General features: G+C 45.9%; 1 protein-coding gene across 1 annotated transcript in view; it reads left to right on the top strand.

Moving 5' to 3' along the window:
* Positions 1-20184, top strand: part of HAPLN3 (hyaluronan and proteoglycan link protein 3) — a 93216-nt gene that overhangs the window by 22261 nt on the left and 50771 nt on the right. Inside the window, exon 2 of the mRNA XM_069766227.1 lies at positions 12011-12168. Within this exon, the coding sequence (XP_069622328.1) occupies positions 12048-12168 (121 nt within the window). The 5' untranslated portion in view covers positions 12011-12047. The remainder of the gene's footprint in view (positions 1-12010; positions 12169-20184) is intronic.

Here is a 20184-nt window from a genome sequence, read left to right on the forward strand (position 1 = left end):
CGACTCACGTGTCTGTCTTTGAAGTAAGTCCGGACGTGGGCTTGTACAAGCCCTCTGGTATGCAGAAGAGATTATCCTCTTTGGATAGCCCCGATGCCTGAAACGATCTGTGAGAGCCTTTGCTTCATGATGGAAATCAGACGTCAGGCTGCAGTTCCTCTTAAGACGCAAGAATTGGCCAGTGGGGATCCCATTCTTGAGGTGCCTAGGATGGAAGCTAGAATAGTGTAACAAGCTATTCGTCGCAGTTGGCTTACGAAATAAAGTAGTGACGACATTGGAGCCTACCAAGCTTATTCTTAGGTCCAGGAAATCCACCGAGGTATATGACATACATGACGTAAGTCGGATATTAAAGGGATTGTCATTTAAATCAGCAATGAACCGATTGCAGTCCTCCTCGGTGCCTGTCCAAAACATCACAATGTCGTCAATAAATCGAAGCCACTTAAGGCACTTCTCTCCATAGGCCACATGCTCATACACCACCGACTCCTCCCACCACCCTAAAAAAAGGTTCGCGTAGGAAGGTGCACAGCGTGCCCCCATAGCGGTCCCCTTAATTTGTCTATAGAAACACCCGTCAAAGACAAAGTAGTTTTTATCGAGGACAAAGAGCAGAAGGTCAAGTAAAAATTGGTCATGCTCTCTATCTCCTGTGGTGTTAAGATCAAGAAAAAAGGAAACCGCTCGCAATCCAACATCATGCTTGATGCTGGTATATAGGGACTCGACATCCAAGGTTATTACCAACGTACCTGGTGGTAAACAAAGATCTTGCAGTAGTTGGATAAGATGAGTCGAGTCCCTAAGGAAGGATTTAAGCCTCATGGCCAATGGCTGTAAGAAGAAGTCCACATAAGTGCACGGCTTCTCAAATAAACCATTGATGCCGGAGACTATTGGCCTGCCTGGGGGATTTTCCAATGATTTATGCACCTTCGGGAGAAGGTAGAACGTCGGTGTAACCGGGAAATCTGTAGTGAGAAAATCTACCTCTTTTTTGTTCAAAATGCCACGACCTGCTGCTTGTCCAATAAGCTGGTCCAGTTTTCTTTTGAAAAAATCCGTAGGGTCCGCTGGAAGTTGTACATAACACATGGAGTCTCCCAATTGACGTCTAGCCTCCTGTAAATAGAGAGAATTAGGCCACAAGACAATATTACCTCCCTTGTCCGCCTCCCGAACAAGGAACTCTCCATTCCTCTGCAGGTCTCCGAGTGCCCTGCGTTCAGATAAATTAAGATTGTTGTTTCTATTACCATCGGGCCGAAGTGCCCGGATCTCCCTGCAGGTCTGGTTGAAAAAGATCTGGACCGCCGGAAAGAGGGAGAGGGAAGGAGTGGCCTGTGAGGGAAGTCTTCCGCCAAAGCGTCTCCTAGTAGATGTCATTTCATTTTCATGGAGAAGATCCATAAGGTCTCTAAGAACCTGTCGTTCATCATCCGGAAGCACATCTACTGAGGAAGGATGATGGTACAGAAGTTTAAATATTAATTGACGGCAAAATAAATAAACATCCTTTACCAGGGTAAATTTATCCAAGGTGTTCATTGGAGCAAAGGAAAGACCCTTCCTCAAAACCAGTTTCTCTACTGGGGTCAATACATATGTGGATAAATTAATTATCTGTAAATTACCCAAGTCGTCCTGTAGATTCTGTTGCTCCGGAGAGGGACAGGGGACTGGATCTAGCGTTTCCTGTAATTGTATCTCGTCTCCCGCTTGTATGCCGGAGACAGATTCTTGAATCCCCTGGTGCGTTTTTTTGTTGTTCCTCTTGGCCTTGCGTCTACCCCGCCTACAGCCCCTTCTAGATCGCTTGGATCTGACGATTAAAAAATCGCTAGAAGAAACTTCCAATCTGTTGTTGGTATTAGTCTGAGTATTTCTCTCTGGAGGTACCATCCTTTTGTTGCCACGGTGTCCCCATCTAAAGGCCCGGCCACTAGAAAAGTCAGTCTTGTCTCTATAAAATTTACGTCGTTTACCCTCAGTAATTTCTTTCTCAAATTTATCAATGATATTTTTAAGCTGTTGTTTGAAAGTGGCTACTGAGGATACCTCAAAGGTGGCCAGCGGAGTTTCCCTATCTTTAATATCCTCTTTTAATTTGATTAGGAGGGCTTGATCATGGGCTATCAGCATATCCATTAAAATAGATGAGCATTTCATTAAGCCTGCCTCCCAGGTATTCTGGAATGGCGCATCGACCTCCCATGCAGGAAATATTTGTACCCTAAGTCCACGGGGGACAAATCCCGTGGCCTTATACTCCTCCAGGCTTCTAATGTTCCACCACACCTTAGTAAGGGTTTTATGCAAATTAATCAGATCATTAGTGACTTTAGAAAAACCCTCATCACCAATGGCCGCTTCAGTAACACAATCTCCACCATGATCAAAAATCCCCCGAGCCCTCTGGCTCCAAGCCGTCTCCCTCATCTGCAAATCCATGAATAACCAAGATCAAAGATACAATATATAGATGGACACGAAGTTACCAATTTAAAACACGGCGTGCCACACACCAAGAAATGAGGGACCACAAGGCCCTCCAGAAAGCTTGTATGGACAACAAAGTGTAGGCAGGCACCGCCGCTTGGGATCACCTAACGCATGCTACAGATACATAGAACAAACAACAAGAAAAAAGGATAGCATGCACAAAAAAGGGGATCACCATGCCAATAATAACAAAATATCACAGTTTTATTGATACACCACACAAGAACACTACAAAAAAGAGATATAAAAACAATTAAAATTGCACTACACAGTACAAAACAAATAGAACAAAGACCTAAAATAAGGTCTAACCACAGTGTCCCCCAATATGTGTAAGCTGCCTAGTCCATGTATACAAAAGGTATATTAAAGGGGCAACAATACCCTAATACCAAAAGACCCCTATAGAACCCTACAGGGGATAACTTCGGACAAAGTAGAGAATCCTATACTACCTGAGAAAGTGAATCAGGTTTCCAGAAGCAGCGTTTCCTGGCAAAAATGGCAGGATAAAATAACAGATGGCAATGGTAGGGGGTAGACACCGGGCACTAACGCCCAACGCGTGTCGCCAGTAAACTGGCTTCTTCAGGGGCAGTCATGCTAGTGTTAGCGTAGTGTGGTTAAATACCTTAGTGTTGATAAACCGAATGGTATCAGCTGGAGACAGGAGGTGTGCGGGGGATCCACATGTGCTGTATACCCGGAAGTGGCCAGAGACGCCGGCGGCTGCGCAGAGCGGGGACCTCTACAGCAATGCACCCGCACTGAAGCAGACGCGCACGCATCGAAACGGCGCGCGCGCAGTCAAAACCAGGCGGGCCCAGTACTGCGGAAGCCACCAAGACCAGAGCCCAGCACGCCGGCGCATGCGCAGTAAGCGCAATGAAGTAAAGGTCCACCCGTCCCAAGATGTCCGCCAGTGGCCCAACGCGCATGCACAAACAAACGCCATGGGCCAGAGGCGGACCCCAAAGAGACTGGGCAGGCAAACATAAGCGATACGCATAAAGAGGGTGCTGGGAACACCAGGCATAAGGAAACACGAAAAGGGACCATATTTGGATGGCACTCAATAGGGCAACTGGGTAGATGACAACGACATACAGGAAAGCCATAAACAAGCAAAGATTTACATATGTCATAAGATGTTATCCTAGAAAAAAGGGGGGTAAGATTGAATATAATAGTCATAAAGTGGTGGACATAGTAATGTCCAAATTCCACACACGTGAATTACACTTAATCAGATATCAGCCATGATGTAAGTACATGACTCAAATTATAGAACAATCATAGATACAGGAATATGAATGCATACATGGCCAATAGTTGGTATGGCGTACAGTCGACATGGAACAATCAAATTAAACAGAACTGATCAGATTCCAAAACCTCATTCAATCCCCTTCTTTTTCTAATAATTGTTAATTATAAACCTATAGTTATGGCTATGTAAAGAAAAACCATGGTTTTTCACGGATAGAAACTAGTTCATCCGTATACTACATTTTAGAACCACAAGGTGTTTCTGGACCTAAACGGAAGGAAAAGTCACGTAAACAAAAATGCACATGACAGGTTATTATATGCTTATAGATCACTACCACAATTATTAAAGTTGTTTGTAATATCTAGTGAAGAGTAGTTCCTCATTTAGTCCATGTGGGGTTAAAGAGTTCAAATTGTGGATCCACTTCGACTCGCATCTCAACAGACTCCTGACCACATTACCGCCCCGAATGTTTTGTGGGATGGCCTCCAGTCCCATGACCCTCAGTCCCCTTGTCCGTCCACCATGGTACTCCAAAAAATGGGTGGACGGCGCGTCCGAGGGTGAGTATATACCTAATAGGAATATATACTTATACCTAATAGGAATATACTCACCCTCGGACGCGCCCTGCTTCTTTCCGGCAGCCTTCCTTCCTAAGAATCAACGCTTGAATGACCTTCGGTGACGTCGCGGCTTGTGATTGGTCGCGTGAGCGGTCACATGGGCGGTCGCGCGACCAATCACAAGCCGCGACGTCATATTGCAAACATATCGGAACTCGGTATCGGAATTTCGATACCAGATTCAGAAGATCGCCGACCTCATGGCCGACCCCACACAGGGGTCGGGTCGGGTTTCATGAAACCCGACTTTGCCAAAAGTCGGCGACTTCTGAAAATGGCCGACCCATTTTGCTCAACCCTAGTAACCAGGTATCACAAACATGCAACACATTCACACTCCAGGCCACCAGGGGGAGCTTCTGCTCCTATTTATTAGGTCACTCCCCACATATATATAACTGGTGGTCTGTAGGGAAAGTTAGTCAGTTCCAGGCGGAAGTTGGTTGTTGGCTGAGCTTAGCTCAGTGAGTTCAAGACAGCCGTCTGAGGAGGACAGAGGGTCCACGGAGCTGTGCATGCCCTCAGAGCTGCAGCTCCCAGAAAGAGACATTGAAGGCTGAATTGTTTGCAGCAAGCGTGCAGGAGAGGAAGCACAGGAGAGGATACCATAAGGGGACCAGCCCCGAGCAGGCTGCCTCCTTCTGAGGCGCAGAGACGCCGGTAGCCGAAACACCAAGGTTGTGAGGACCTCTACACCTTATATCAAAGACCGGCAGGACAGCTAATTGCACGTTACCTGTCCACACCTACACCCAGGAGGCACAGTGACACCCAAAGAGCTGAGTCATCTAAGAGATCCTATAAACAGGCTCAAGTTACCAGTCATACGGATTTTGTCCAATCCTATCCGGGGGACAGAGAGAGCGATAACATCTGTGAGGACCTTTTGTGAAGCCATAGGCAGTAAGGGACTACACCACTACAGCGCAAAGGAAGGCTTTTATTCTCCACCTGGACAAGGGGACTCTGGACTTGCCTCCAAACCGGCCAGACCCTGCCTGATCTGTGGTCTGGTGCTCTGGACTGTGGATGCTGAAGTCTTCATTAAAGGTAAAGAAACTGCAACCTTGTGTCCTCGTTCTTCACTGCGCCTCTCACTATCCACCATCTACACACTGGGAAGCCCTGGGGATATACTTCACCTGTGGGAAGGTATACCATCTAGCTGCCATAACATCACCCCAGCTGACCCGTTAAAGCAGCGTCGGTCACCCTGACCGAATACCACAGGTGGCATCACGAACATAAACTTTATACCCTTTAAAGACCTTTCTCTTTTATACGGACATCCCAGGGCCACGGACCAGGTCAGCCACCGTGACATCGCCCTGTGAACCGCAGTACTGAATACCCCCTTGCCCTTGTGGGGCGCTCCACTACACATACCAGACACGTAACAGAAGCACTTTGCACACATCAGACATGCCACAGGACCACATCACACACATCAGACATCACACGGGCACAGAGCACACATCAGACACATCACACAGGCACAGAGCACACATCAGACACATCACACAGGCACAGAGCACACATCAGACACATTACACAGGCACAGCGCACACATCAGACACATCACAAAGGTGCAGCGCACACATCAGACACATCACATAGGCACAGAGCACACATCAGACACATCACACAAGCATAGTGCACATAACACATGAGCATATTGCACAAATCAGCCACATAACACAAGCACTACACCTACCAGACACGTAACAGAAGCACATTGCACACATCAGACATGTCACAGGACCACATTGCACACATCAGACACGTAACAGAAGCACTTTGCACACATCAGACATGTCACAGGACCACATCGCACACATCAGACATGTCACAGGACCACATTGCACACATCAGACATGTCACAGGACCACATCGCACACATCAGACATGTCACAGGACCACATTGCACACATCAGACATGTCACAGGACCACATCGCACACATCAGACATGGCACTAGCACAGAGCACTTATGAGACACATCTCACAGGACCAGCGCACACATCACAGGAGTACAGGACAGACGCTGAACATATACTGTACATTAGACAAGCACAAACCAATTGCTTGTGCCAAATTATTACTGCACAAAATATATCATACCCACCTACACATGCTGCTGCTTATCCTCACCTTGATTCAAACCAAACTGCAAACTTCTGTTTGCTTCCCAGGGGCATATACATTATGTAGGACCCAGTTCTGGGTCCTCTTCTGGGCCTCGCTTCCATTCTGGGCCCCTCTATGCAGGTGTATTGGCTGCATAGACCATGTGTTTGCTTTTGCCCTTGGTGCATTTTGATGTTACAATTTTAGTTGTCAATGCACCATGAATGAGCACCAGTCAGTTACAGACAAGATATTTGCACAGGTTGAACAATAATTGGGTACAACAATCGCTAATCTGGGAAATTACAATGTGCTAATGATAATGATTTTTTTGTGTGATATAAATGATCTGATCTCCTTGTTTTGTTGGGTAATCTCTGGCACGTTTACACTGGCAGATAATTGGGAGAAAGCATTCATTCCCATTATCTTCTGGTGTGAATCCACCATAACCATACACATGGAGACAGATGACAACCTCTGCTTGGCTGCAGCATCCAGTTTTGAAGAGAAGAGACTGTTGAGTGGCAGGGATGGAAGAGCGGCAGGGATTCATGGGGCAGCATGTGCTATTTCTCTTTTTAAATAGAATGTTTGGGCCATAAGTGAATTACAAGAAAGACGACAACCCCCGTAAAGGATAGAAAGAACAATTCAATAATCAAGGGATCCACAGAAAGAATGTACAAATGTATTATATTTACAGATATGAAACCTCTCTTCAATGATGTTCCACCAATAGGCAAAAGGTTTTCTCACAATCACAACTTTCACCTATCCTGTGGATAGGAAAAAGTCTATTAGTCTTATCTGTAGTCATTTTGTTGTTTATTTTTGTTGTAGTTTTTCAATAGTAAAAACATCTTTTCAAAGATAAGTTATGTTCTAAGTGACATACAGTAATTTATCCAAATATAAACTAGTCACTTGTATGTTTGCTACTTTAATAAATGATTGTGTATAGAGAAGGAACATACTATATTGTTATTATTTCTATAGCACCAGTAATTGTGCAACACTTTACAGATACCATCATCACTGTCCCCATTGGGACTCACAAACTATGTTCCCTATCAGTATATATTTAAAGTGTGGGATTAAACCTACACAATCAAGGGGAGAATGTACAAACAACTTACACATGTTGTCCTTGGTGGAATTTGAACTCAGGATCCCAGCGCTGTAAACTAACTGTACTAACCACTGTACTGTCCACCACTAATTGACCTCTTTTGTTGCCGCCTACTATAGACCAGCACCACAGTGCACGGTTGCTCATGTTTTCCTTCTGTGCATATATTAATTGCTTTGCTCCATGTGCCTAGAATTACTCAATTTTACCTGATCATTTTGCTGAACTGTGAATGGAAAGTCCAGGTGTTCTCAATATAACAGATAAGACTAATTGTTTGACTTTAATCATTAACATGTATCATATTTTACAAGAGCCTTTAGAGATCAATAGACTGGCAAATTAGTAGCCAGAGAGGTTTTTGTGCCTTAATTCTTTGGGGAGCTCTTTAATTTTGTAATCTGTAAGGAATGTAAGTATATAGCCACTGGCCTAGTTCTGTTGTATACAATGAAGGCAGACATCAATTAGGAATCTGCTCCTAGAAATAAAGATCAAGTTCATAAAGTAATGTTAGAGTACATCAACTATACCCTACCAGCTTGGTGGTAGACCAAACCATCCATTTTTTGAGCCCTATTTAAAGAGAACATGTTATCAGGATTTGGTGTGCCTGTAAAGGTGCTTGAATGCTGAGTAAATCCTTATCTTTTTTGCACAAATCTGTTTTGTTGTTTTAGAGAAATCCATAGTTGAAATTGTATGCTAATGAGGTGCAAGTGCAGTGGGTGGGCCCTGAACTTAGAGTGCTCCTGCCCTCTCTCCATGTTCCTTGCTGGTGCACACTCACTGTTTCAAACAAACATGTGGTTTATTATTAAATGTCCATAAACTGTTAAGCTTAATAAAACAAAACAGCTTCTACATTGTGCAAAAGTTATAACAAAACCAAAACGGAAAATAAACAGTCCATATATAGCATGGGCTCACCAGTTATGGTAAATTTAAGTCCTCAACTTAGCCTCTAGCCAAGACAGAGCTACACAAGCAAGGTCTTTTCACCTTGCACACACAGACCACAAATGATACAGCTGGATTTCCTCATATCTGCCATACCACGCCACAGGGTGGGGATATGTCAGCAGGCAGTCCCACCCATCTCTAACTGCTTGTAAACCCGGCCCATGGCATGCCCTATTAACATTCTCAGCACTATACGTGGTGGAGCTTGCTTCCGGGCGTACATCACAGAGGATAATCACCTCTGTGATACATATTCCTCCTTCAATAATGTGTCCAGCAGCTATCTTACATACCTTCCCCTCTGCCCAAAGCCGGGGGGCTTGGCACCTTCTGCCATCATACAGTGGATCCTCGACAAAGCATTAGCATTGCCATGCAGTTTTCCGGGCCTATTCTCCACATGGAAGCTAAAATCCCGAAAAGCTAGGAACCACCAGCCACTCAGACATTGATCCCCAGTGTTCTCATTGTTCTTTCCTTAGCGGCAATGGTCTGACACTAGCCTGAACTTCCTACCCAAAAGGTAGTACCTTAAAGTGTTCCACGCCCACTTGATAGCCAAATACTCCTCCTCTATGATGGAGTAGTTTTTCTTGCAGGAAGATAGTTTCTGACTCAGGCACATTATCGAGTGTTATTTGCTTTTCACTTCCTGAGACAAAATGGCACCAAATATGACATCTGCTGTGTGCATTGGAACCACAAACTATTTTTAAGTCACGAGCCACCAATACTGGCTGTATGCGCAAGGCTAGCTTCAGTTCCTGGAATGTTGTCTTAGCTTCCGGAGACCATTTGGCAATAGCTGACTTCGTTCTCGTAAGGAGGTCCTTCAGAGGTTAGGGATGAATTGACGGTAGGAACTCATGATGCCCAGAAACACTCTGACCTGTTTCTTTAAGAGCTGTTGTGGGCAATTCTGGACTGTGTCAACTTTATTCAATTGGGGTTTGATCTTGCCCCTGCCTACGATATATCCCAAGTACTTGGTTTCTCCCATCCCTATGGCACATTTCTTTGGGTTTATGGAAAACACTGCTTTCCTTAAAGCATAAAATATATCCCAGACTTTGCCTAGATGGCATCCCCAGTCCTGGCTGAAAATCACAATGTCATCCAGGTAGGCTGCTGCTTACTTCTTGTGGGGAGCTAGAATTCAGTCCATGGCTCTCTGGAAGGTGACTGAAGCTCCCTGCAACCCAAATGGCATCCTGACATTCTGGAAACAACCATTTGGAATTGAAAAGGCTATCGTATCTTTGGCATCCTTGGAGAGGGTAATCTGCCAATATCCTATTGTGAGGTCTAGAGTGGTAATTTACTGGGCTGTCCCCAGCCTTTCAAAGAGCTCATTGATGTGGAGCATTGGATATGTGTCAAATTTAGAAACGTCTTCCAGATTCCGGTAGCCATTGTAGAACCGCCATTCTCCATCTGGTTCAGCACCAAGATGATGAGACTAGACCAGCCGCTCTTGAACATTTTTTTCACCTCTTTCAAGATTACCTCTCAGCGAGGTAATCTGCTATGGATTCAAATTCACCCGGACATGAGGCTCCAGGAGGACTTCACGTTCTATGACCTGAGTACAACCTGGCAACTCTGAAAACAGGTATCTGTTCCGATGAATCAATTCTCGTCACTGCTGCTTGAATATGATTTTTTTTCCAAAACATATTATATTCAGTATGTCAAATAGGGACAGGTCACTGAAGGTCAGTGAACTGTCATATGCCCATACAGGTGAATACCTAATCAGAGCACCACAAAACTGATTTAATCAACCAAGGTATCATTTTAATAAGTATTATGGTGCCGATCTGACACTTTCTATAGGTTACTGTCCACAATCCCGATGACAGGTTCACTTTAAACCTTTCCACCAGACTGTTCATCAGTGGATAGTACACTGAGGTCCTGAGTTGTGCAGGGTTTTGCACAACTCTCTCATCACCTTTGAAATGAATGGAGTCCCTTGGTCTGTTAGGATCTCCTTAGGCAACCCGTCCTGGAAAAGATATTGACCTCTTTCGAGCTATACACTTAGCGGACAAGTTTCATTGTGGTACGGCCTCTGGATACCATGCTCATTTACAGTGATGAATATGCGGCTCCACCCCTATGGGAGGTGGAGCCGCATATTCATGACTGTAATCGGCGGACCCACGTGACCGCTCATACAGTAGAAGGTGCGGCCAGGACAGGAAGCAGCGCCAGCCAGCGAGGGAGCCGGGTGAGTATTTTAAGAACAGCGAGCGGGCGGGCGCACAGGAGGTGGGAGGGGGGTGGGGACATGGACCTTTATTTTAAACACGAGAAACAAAAAAAAAAAAAGGAATATTCATATCTTCTCTACAGCAAACGCTGCTGCAGAGAACTGAATCGCGGCTTCAGCACCAGATGCAGGGGACAGCACTAAACTTTAGCGCTGTCTCCTGCACGGTGCGTGTGGTACCCAGTGGGCACACGGGCGGCACACGTGTGCTGCACGTGTGCCACACTGATGTGCCACAGAAACACACGGGCACCCAGACACGGATAATTCCGGTACCGATTTTTCCGGTACAGGAATTATCTGGACGTGTGCGACTGCCCTAAGCCAAAACCAGAAGTGAAACGATCAAGAGGAAAAGTATAAGGCCGGGATCACACATACGCGAGATACGGCACTCCGGAGCGGAGCGTGCAGCCGCACAGCAATACATGGAGCTGCACGCTCCGCTCCGGAGTGCCGGCGCCAGAGCTGGGCTTTCACCTGTGAGACTCGACCGTATCTCGTGAATGTGTGATCCGGGCCTAATAGAAACACGTCACCACTTCTGTATTTATCACCCACTCTTGGTTTTGGCTTACAAATACTGATGTAAAATACTGACCAAATACTGAACGTGTGAACGTGGCCTTAGAGGCAGGATTACAATGACAGGTAATACCTCTATACATGCCTAATAACACAGCATCCACCAATCACAATGGGGAATTTCATGTTACAGCTGACCATGCTCCTCCTCTTTTCATAATTACATTTGCACAGAATCATTATATGCTTCAATACAAAAGATGGGGTTGAGTGTGGTCATTGTGGTCAGTGTGAAGCCCCCATGGTCAGTGTGAAAATTGTAAAATTTGTAGTATAGTTAGTACAGCTTATAAAGTGAAAAGAAAAAACATCGGCATTATTTTTTTGATATATACATGTAACATAACACCTGAGTTAAACAAGTAAGTTTCAGATAATAGTTTCTCTTTAATGCACTTGAATGTTAAAATTAGCCCTACATCTCTAGGGCAGTCTTGATAATGGAAGGTAAAGAAAAAAGTCAACTTTATGGAAGAATATAAATTGGAAAATGTTACGTCCTTGTTTTGTCTTTCTTTTCAGAGACTGTTCATCTGGAGCACAGCCCTAGTAAGTCGCCATGCAGACTGGAATAGCTGTCTTCCTCATACTCGTCGGCACTTGTCACTGCCTTCCTTTCTATAATGGTTTCTACTATGATCATATCCTGAATAACAAATCTGGAAACGGCAATGGAGACGGTAGGAACCTCAGAAACACTGCATTTAATTATGATTCATTGCATGATATTGGGTTATTGTGGATTTTTTTTTAAGTGAATTAAATATATATCTTTAGTTTAAGGCCCTTTCACTTTTCAAATTTGTTGGCACATGTGATATTCATTATTTTTACAGAGAGAACACAAGGCAAATTACATGGAACATGCCTTTTCATTTCCTTTTTTTCTGCAGACCCATTGTCAGCAAAAAAAAAAAGAAAAGAAAAATGGATACTTCTTCTATCTTGATTCTGGTTGTAGAACAAAGTCGCCAATGAAAGTCAATGGCCATTGAGAAAAACGGATAGAACACAGATATCATTTGTATACTGTCCATATTTTACTACCGCATACACTCGAGTATAAGCCGACCCGAGTATAAGCCGAGACACCTAATTTTGCTACGTAAACCTGGGTAAGCTTATTGACTCGAGTATAAGCTGGGTATGCATTGTCCCCTCATCCCTGTCCTGCTATGTGTGGCTCCCCAGTCTCCTGGTTGTATGCATGGCTCGGCATCCTCCCCCTTGTATGCATGGCTCGGTGTCCTCCCTGTCCTTCCCCTTGTATGCATGGCTCGGCATCCTCCCCCTTGTATGCATGGCTCGGCGTCCTCCCCCGTCCTCCCCCTTGTGTGCATGGCTTGGCATCCTCCCCCTTGTATGCATGGCTCGGCGTCCTCCCCGTCCTTCCCCTTGTATGCATGACTTGGCATCCTCCCCCTTGTATGCATGGCTTGGCGTCCTCCCCCGTCCTCCCCCTTGCATGCATGGCTCGGTGTCCTCCCCCTTCTATGCATCGCTCGGCGTCCTCCCCCCGTCCTCCCCTTTGTATGAATGGCTCAGTTGTTGTGAATTCTGTGGCAGAGCTCCCTCCTGTGGTCACAAGTGGTACTTCGGCTGATTCTCTCTGTGAGCTTCCGTTGGTGGAGGAAAGTGGTACTGCGGCTTCTGAGTTTCCTTCCTCAGGTGATGTGGTGAAGTCGTTAGGTGCTGCTCTATTTAACTCCACCTAGTGCTTTGATCCTGGCCTCCAGTCAATGTTCTAGTATTGGACCTGTTTCCTCCTGGATCGTTCCTGTGGCCTGCTGCTCTGCATAGCTAAGTTCCGCTTTGCTATTTTGTTTGCTGTTTTTTTCTGTCCAGCTTGTCTATTTGTTTTTTCCTGCTTGCTGGAAGCTCTGGGACGCAGAGGGTGTACCTCCGTGCCGTTAGTTCGGTACGGAGGGTCTTTTTGCCCCCTTTGCGTGGTTTTTGTAGGGTTTTGTGTTGACCGCAAAGTTACCTTTCCTATCCTCGCTCTGTTCAGAAAGTCGGGCCTCACTTTTTCTAAATCTATTTCATCTCTACGTTTGTCTCACTCACAGTCATTATATGTGGGGGCTGCCTTTTCCTTTGGGGTATTTCTCTGAGGCAAGGTAGGCTTATTTTCTATCTTCAGGCTAGATAGTTTCTCAGGCTGTGCCGAGTTGCATAGGGAGCGTTAGGCGCAATCGATGGCTGCCTCTAGTGTGGTTGGAGAGGATTAGGGATTGCGGTCAGCAGAGTTCCCACGTCTCAGAGCTCGTTCAATGTTTTTGGGTTATTGTCAGGTCACTGTATGTGCTCTGACCTCTATGTCCATTGTGGTACTGAATTACCTTATCATAACAGTACTGGAGGCCCAAAGTACTAATGATTCTCAATAGAGGGAAAAAAGAAGTTCTGAGACCATTTTTTTTTCTCTGCACTGTGTTTTGCCTTTTTTTTCCCCTAGACATTTGGGTGGTTCAGGACACAGGTGTAGCGATGGACATTAAAGGTCTGTCTTCATGTGTGGATCAGCTCATAGCAAGAGTACAAAATATTCAAGACTTTGTGGTTCAGAATTCTATGTTAGAACCGAGAATTCCTATTCCTGATTTGTTTTTTGGAGATAGAACTAAATTTCTGAGTTTCAAAAATAATTGTAAACTATTTCTGGCTTTGAAACCTCGCTCCTCTGGTGACCCAGTTCAACAAGTTAGGATCATTATTTCTTTTTTACGTGGCGACCCTCAGTACTGGGCATTTTCTCTTGCGTCAGGAGATCCTGCATTAAGTAATATCGATGCGTTTTTCCTGGCGCTCGGATTGCTGTACGATGAACCTAATTCTGTGGATCAGGCAGAGAAAAATTTGCTGGCTCTGTGTCAGGGTCAGGATGAGATAGAGGTATATTGTCAGAAATTTAGAAAGTGGTCCATACTCACTCAATGGAATGAAGGTGCGCTCGCAGCTATTTTCAGAAAGGGTCTCTCTGAAGCCCTTAAAGATGTCATGGTGGGATTTCCTATGCCTGATGGTCTGAATGAATCTATGTCTTTGGCCATTCAGATCGGTCGACGCTTGCGTGAGCGTAAATCTGTGCACCATTTGGCGGTATTACCTGAGCTTAAACCTGAGCCTATGCAGTGCGATAGGACTTTGACCAGAGTTGAACACAGATGTCTGAATGGGCTGTGTTTCTACTGTGGTGATTCCACTCATGCTATCTCTGATTGTCCTAAGCGCACTAAGCGGTTCGCTAGGTCTGCCACCATTGGTACGGTACAGTCAAAATTTCTTCTGTCCGTTACCTTGATCTGCTCTTTGTCATCGTATTCTGTCATGGCATTTGTGGATTCAGGCGCTGCCCTGAATTTGATGGACTTGGAGTATGCTAGGCGTTGTGGGTTTTTCTTGGAGCCCTTGCAGTGTCCTATTCCATTGAGACGAATTGATGCTACGCCTTTGGCCAAGAATAAGCCTCAGTACTGGACCCAGCTGACCATTTGCATGGCTCCTGCACATCAGGAGGTTATTCGCTTTCTGGTGTTGCATAATCTGCATGATGTGGTCGTGTTGGGGTTGCCATGGCTACAAGTCCATAATCCAGTATTAGATTGGAAATCAATGTCTGTGTCCAGCTGGGGTTGTCAGGGGGTATATGGTGATGTCCCATTTCTGACTATTTCGTCATCCACCCCTTCTGAGGTTCCAGAGTTCTTGTCTGATTACCGGGATGTATTTGATGAGCCCAAGTCCGATACCCTACCTCCGCATAGGGATTGTGATTGTGCTATCGATTTGATTCCTGGTAGTAAATTCCCAAAAGGTCGACTGTTTAATTTATCTGTGCCTGAGCACGCCGCTATGCGGAGTTATGTGAAGGAGTCCTTGGAGAAGGGGCATATTCGCCCGTCATCGTCGCCATTAGGAGCAGGGTTCTTTTTTGTAGCCAAGAAGGATGGTTCACTGAGACCTTGTATAGATTACCGCCTTCTAAATAAGATCACGGTTAAATTTCAGTACCCCTTGCCGTTGTTATCTGATTTGTTTGCTCGGATTAAGGGGGCTAGTTGGTTCACCAAGATAGATCTTCGTGGTGCGTATAATCTTGTGCGTATTAAGCGAGGCGATGAATGGAAAACTGCATTTAATACGCCCGAGGGCCATTTTGAGTATCTTGTAATGCCATTCGGACTTGCCAATGCTCCATCAGTGTTTCAGTCCTTTATGCATGACATCTTCCGAGAGTACCTGGATAAATTCCTGATTGTGTACTTGGATGACATTTTGATCTTCTCGGATGATTGGGAGTCTCATGTGAAGCAGGTCAGAAAGGTGTTTCAGGTCCTGCGTGCTAATTATTTGTTTGTGAAGGGATCAAAGTGTCTCTTTGGTGTTCACAAGGTTTCATTTTTGGGGTTCATCTTTTCCCCTTCTACTATCGAGATGGACACTGTTAAGGTCCAAGCCATCCATGATTGGACTCAGCCGACATCTCTGAAAAGTCTGCAAAAGTTCCTGGGCTTTGCTAATTTTTATCGTCGCTTCATCTGCAATTTTTCTAGTATTGCTAAACCATTGACCGATTTGACCAAGAAGGGTGCTGATGTGGTCAATTGGTCTTCTGCTGCTGTGGAAGCTTTTCAAGAGTTGAAGCGTCGTTTTTCTTCTGCCCCTGTGTTGTGTCAACCAGATGTTTCGCTTCCATTCCAGGTCGAGGTTGATGCTTCTGAGATTGGAGCAGGGGCTGTTTTGTCACAGAGAAGTTCTGATTGCTCGGTGATGAAACCATGCGCCTTCTTTTCCAGGAAGTTTTCGCCTGCTGAGCGAAATTATGATGTGGGCAATTGAGAGTTGCTGGCCATGAAGTGGGCATTCGAGGAGTGGCGTGATTGGCTTGAAGGAGCTAAGCATCGCGTGGTGGTCTTGACTGATCATAAGAACTTGACTTATCTCGAGTCTGCCAAGCGGTTGAATCCTAGACAGGCTCGTTGGTCGCTGTTTTTTGCCCGTTTTGACTTTGTGATTTCGTACCTTCCGGGCTCTAAAAATGTGAAGGCGGATGCTCTGTCTAGGAGTTTTGTGCCCGACTCTCCGGGTTTATCTGAGCCGGCGGGTATCCTCAAAGAGGGAGTAATTGTGTCTGCCATCTCCCCTGATTTGCGGCGAGTGCTGAAAAAATTTCAGGCTAATAAACCTGATCGTTGCCCAGCGGAGAAACTGTTTGTCCCTGATAGGTGGACGAATAAGGTTATCTCTGAGGTTCATTGTTCGGTGTTGGCTGGTCATCCTGGAATCTTTGGTACCAGAGAGTTAGTGGCTAGATCCTTTTGGTGGCCATCTCTGTCGCGGGATGTGCGTTCTTTTGTGCAGTCCTGTGGGATTTGTGCTCAGGCTAAGCCCTGCTGTTCTCGTGCCAGTGGGTTGCTTTTGCCCTTGCCGGTCCCGAAGAGGCCTTGGACACATATCTCTATGGATTTTATTTCAGATCTTCCCGTCTCTCAAAAGATGTCAGTCATTTGGGTGGTCTCTGATCGCTTCTCTAAAATGGTCCATTTGGTACCCTTGTCTAAATTACCTTCCTCCTCTGATTTGGTGCCATTGTTCTTCCAGCATGTGGTTCGTTTACATGGCATTCCAGAGAATATCATTTCTGACAGAGGTTCCCAGTTTGTTTCGAGGTTTTGGCGAGCCTTTTGTGGTAGGATGGGCATTGACTTGTCTTTTTCCTCGGCTTTCCATCCTCAGACTAATGGCCAGACCGAACGAACCAATCAGACCTTGGAAACATATCTGAGATGCTTTGTTTCTGCTGATCAGGATGACTGGGTGTCCTTTTTGCCTTTGGCTGAGTTCGCCCTTAATAATCGGGCCAGCTCGGCTACCTTGGTTTCGCCGTTTTTCTGCAACTCTGGGTTCAATCCTCGTTTCTCTTCAGGGCAGGTTGAGTCTTCGGACTGTCCTGGTGTGGATACTGTGGTGGACAGGTTGCAGCAGATTTGGACTCATGTAGTGGACAATTTGACGTTTCGCTAATTGCAGACGCTGTGTGGGTCCCCGAGTTCGTGTTGGGGATTTGGTTTGGTTATCTTCTCGTCATATTCCTATGAAGGTTTCCTCTCCTAAGTTTAAACCTCGTTTCATTGGTCCGTATAGGATTTCTGAGGTTCTTAATCCTGTGTCTTTTCGTCTGACCCTTCCAGATTCTTTTTCCATACATAACGTATTCCATAGGTCATTGTTGCGGAGATACGTGGTACCTATGGTTCCATCTGTTGATCCTCCTGCCCCGGTTTTGGTGGAGGGGGAGTTGGAGTATATTGTGGAGAAGATTTTGGATTCTCGTGTTTCAAGACGGAAACTCCAGTATCTGGTTAAGTGGAAGGGTTATGCTCAGGAAGATAATTCCTGGGTCTTTGCCTCTGATGTCCATGCTCCCGATCTTGTTCGTGCCTTTCATATGGCTCATCCTGGTCGTCCTGGGGGCTCTGGTGAGGGTTCGGTGACCCCTCCTCAAGGGGGGGGGTACTGTTGTGAATTCTGTGGCAGAGCTCCCTCCTGTGGTCACAAGTGGAACTTCGGCTGATTCTCTCTGTGAGCTTCCGTTGGTGGAGGAAAGTGGTACTGCAAGGTAGGCTTATTTTCTATCTTCAGGCTAGATAGTTTCTCAGGCTGTGCCGAGTTGCATAGGGAGCGTTAGGCGCAATCGACGGCTGCCTCTAGTGTGGTTGGAGAGGATTAGGGATTGCGGTCAGCAGAGTTCCCACGTCTCAGAGCTCGTTCAATGTTTTTGGGTTATTGTCAGGTCACTGTATGTGCTCTGACCTCTATGTCCATTGTGGTACTGAATTACCTTATCATAACACTCAGTGTCCTCCCCGTCCTCTCCCTTGAATGCATGTCTCTCCGTCCTCTTCCATCCTCCCCCTTGTGTGCATGGCTCGGCGTCATCCCCCGTCCTCCCCCCTGTATGCATGGCTCGGCGTCCTCCCCATCATACTCACCCTCCTCGCGTGGTCGCTGCACATCCCTACATCTCCCTTGTCCAGGCGCGGCAGCTCTTCCTGTGCTGAGCGGTCACGTGGTACCGCTCATTAAGGTAATGATTATGCGCTCCACGCCTATGGGAGTAGAGACACGTGCATATTCATTACCTTAATGAGTGGTACCACGTGACCGCTGAGCACAGGAAGAGCTGCCACACCGGGACAACAGAGATGCAGTGATGTGCAGTGACCGTGCGAGAAGGGCGAGTATGAGAGTATGATGTCACAGCCAGAGGCTCCTACCACTGCTCCGTCACTGACCCTCCCCCACTGGATTTCTGGACAATGACTCGTGTATAAGCCGAGGGGGGCATTTTCAGCACACAAAAAATGTGCTGAAAATCTGGGCTTATACACGAGTATATACGGTATTTATTGGATAGGAAAAGCTAAAAAAAATTTAATGTGAGAAAAATGGATGCAAAAGGACTGTAAAAACCGACACATGGACCTAAAATTGGTTCCAACAAACAAAAGATTCCTCTGGCTTTCAGTCATGGAGGTGTGTTGGGAGCAGCTACAGTCAGAGCTCTGTACATAGTGATCAGCGGCTATAAGCATACTCCAGGATTTTGATTGACAGCTTGCTCTGTACAGATGCACCCAGGGCCGGCTCCAGGTTTTCATGGGCCCCGGGAGAAAGTCTCTGTGGGCCCCTTTAGCACATACCACAATTCATGATGCACAGATACGGCAGAGAAATACAGGTATAGTACAATGCCAAAGATTTCACTTCTTACATTACATGAGTGATATCTATTGTAACTTCTACAATAGGTCAGAAATTGGACAGTAAAGTCCTCCATGCAATATTATGGGCACCACATAAGATGCTCCATATGTAATTGGCTCCATAAGATGCAGCATATATAATTGGCCCCATAAGATGCTCCATATGTAATTGGCCCCATAAGATGCTCCATATGGAATTGACCCCATAAGATACTCCATATCGAATTGGCCCCATAAGATGCTCCATATATAATGGGCCCCATATACTGCTCCATATGTAATTGGCCCCATAAGATGCTCCAAATATTAAAAAAAAATAAGTAAAAATGAAATTCTCTCTGGCCGCTGCTCTGCTCCAGTCTCCTCAGCGTCACAATCTTCCGGCTGTCACGCTGCAGCACTGCAGGTAAATACAAACTCCAGTAGATGGCAGCAGAGTGGAGAGAGGGTTGAAAACCTGCTCAGAGCAGAGCAGCAGAACTGCAGCGAGGCTACCACCAGGTGGCAGCAGAGTAGTCAGACAAGCCGGGTCGATACCAGAGAATAGCGTTGTTCCAAGGGGAATCCCAAACACAGAGTCAGAGGAGCTCCAAAAGATCAGCAACAGTGCATAGCAGAAGTACCAGAGGAAAGAGACAGAATCAGGTCAGAGCCAAAGCAGAGTTCAGTACCAGGGAATCCAAACACGCAGGTTCACACAGAGTCAGGACAGGAAGAGGGAATGAACAGACACAGGCAAAGACAGCTAAACGCAGCAGGACAAATCAGGGTCTCACCAGAGCCAGATACACACACTGTAGGCAGGAAATATAACTGGCACTGTCTGAAGGATGCAGCGCAGAGAAATAGCAGACCTGACACTCGAACGAGGCAGAGAAAGTTATCCCCTGACATGACCAGACCGGGAAAGGAGAGGCAAGACCCAAAACC

Source organism: Ranitomeya imitator, chromosome 4 (assembly GCF_032444005.1).
Source record: "Ranitomeya imitator isolate aRanImi1 chromosome 4, aRanImi1.pri, whole genome shotgun sequence".
In the NCBI taxonomy this organism is placed as follows: domain Eukaryota; kingdom Metazoa; phylum Chordata; class Amphibia; order Anura; family Dendrobatidae; genus Ranitomeya; species Ranitomeya imitator.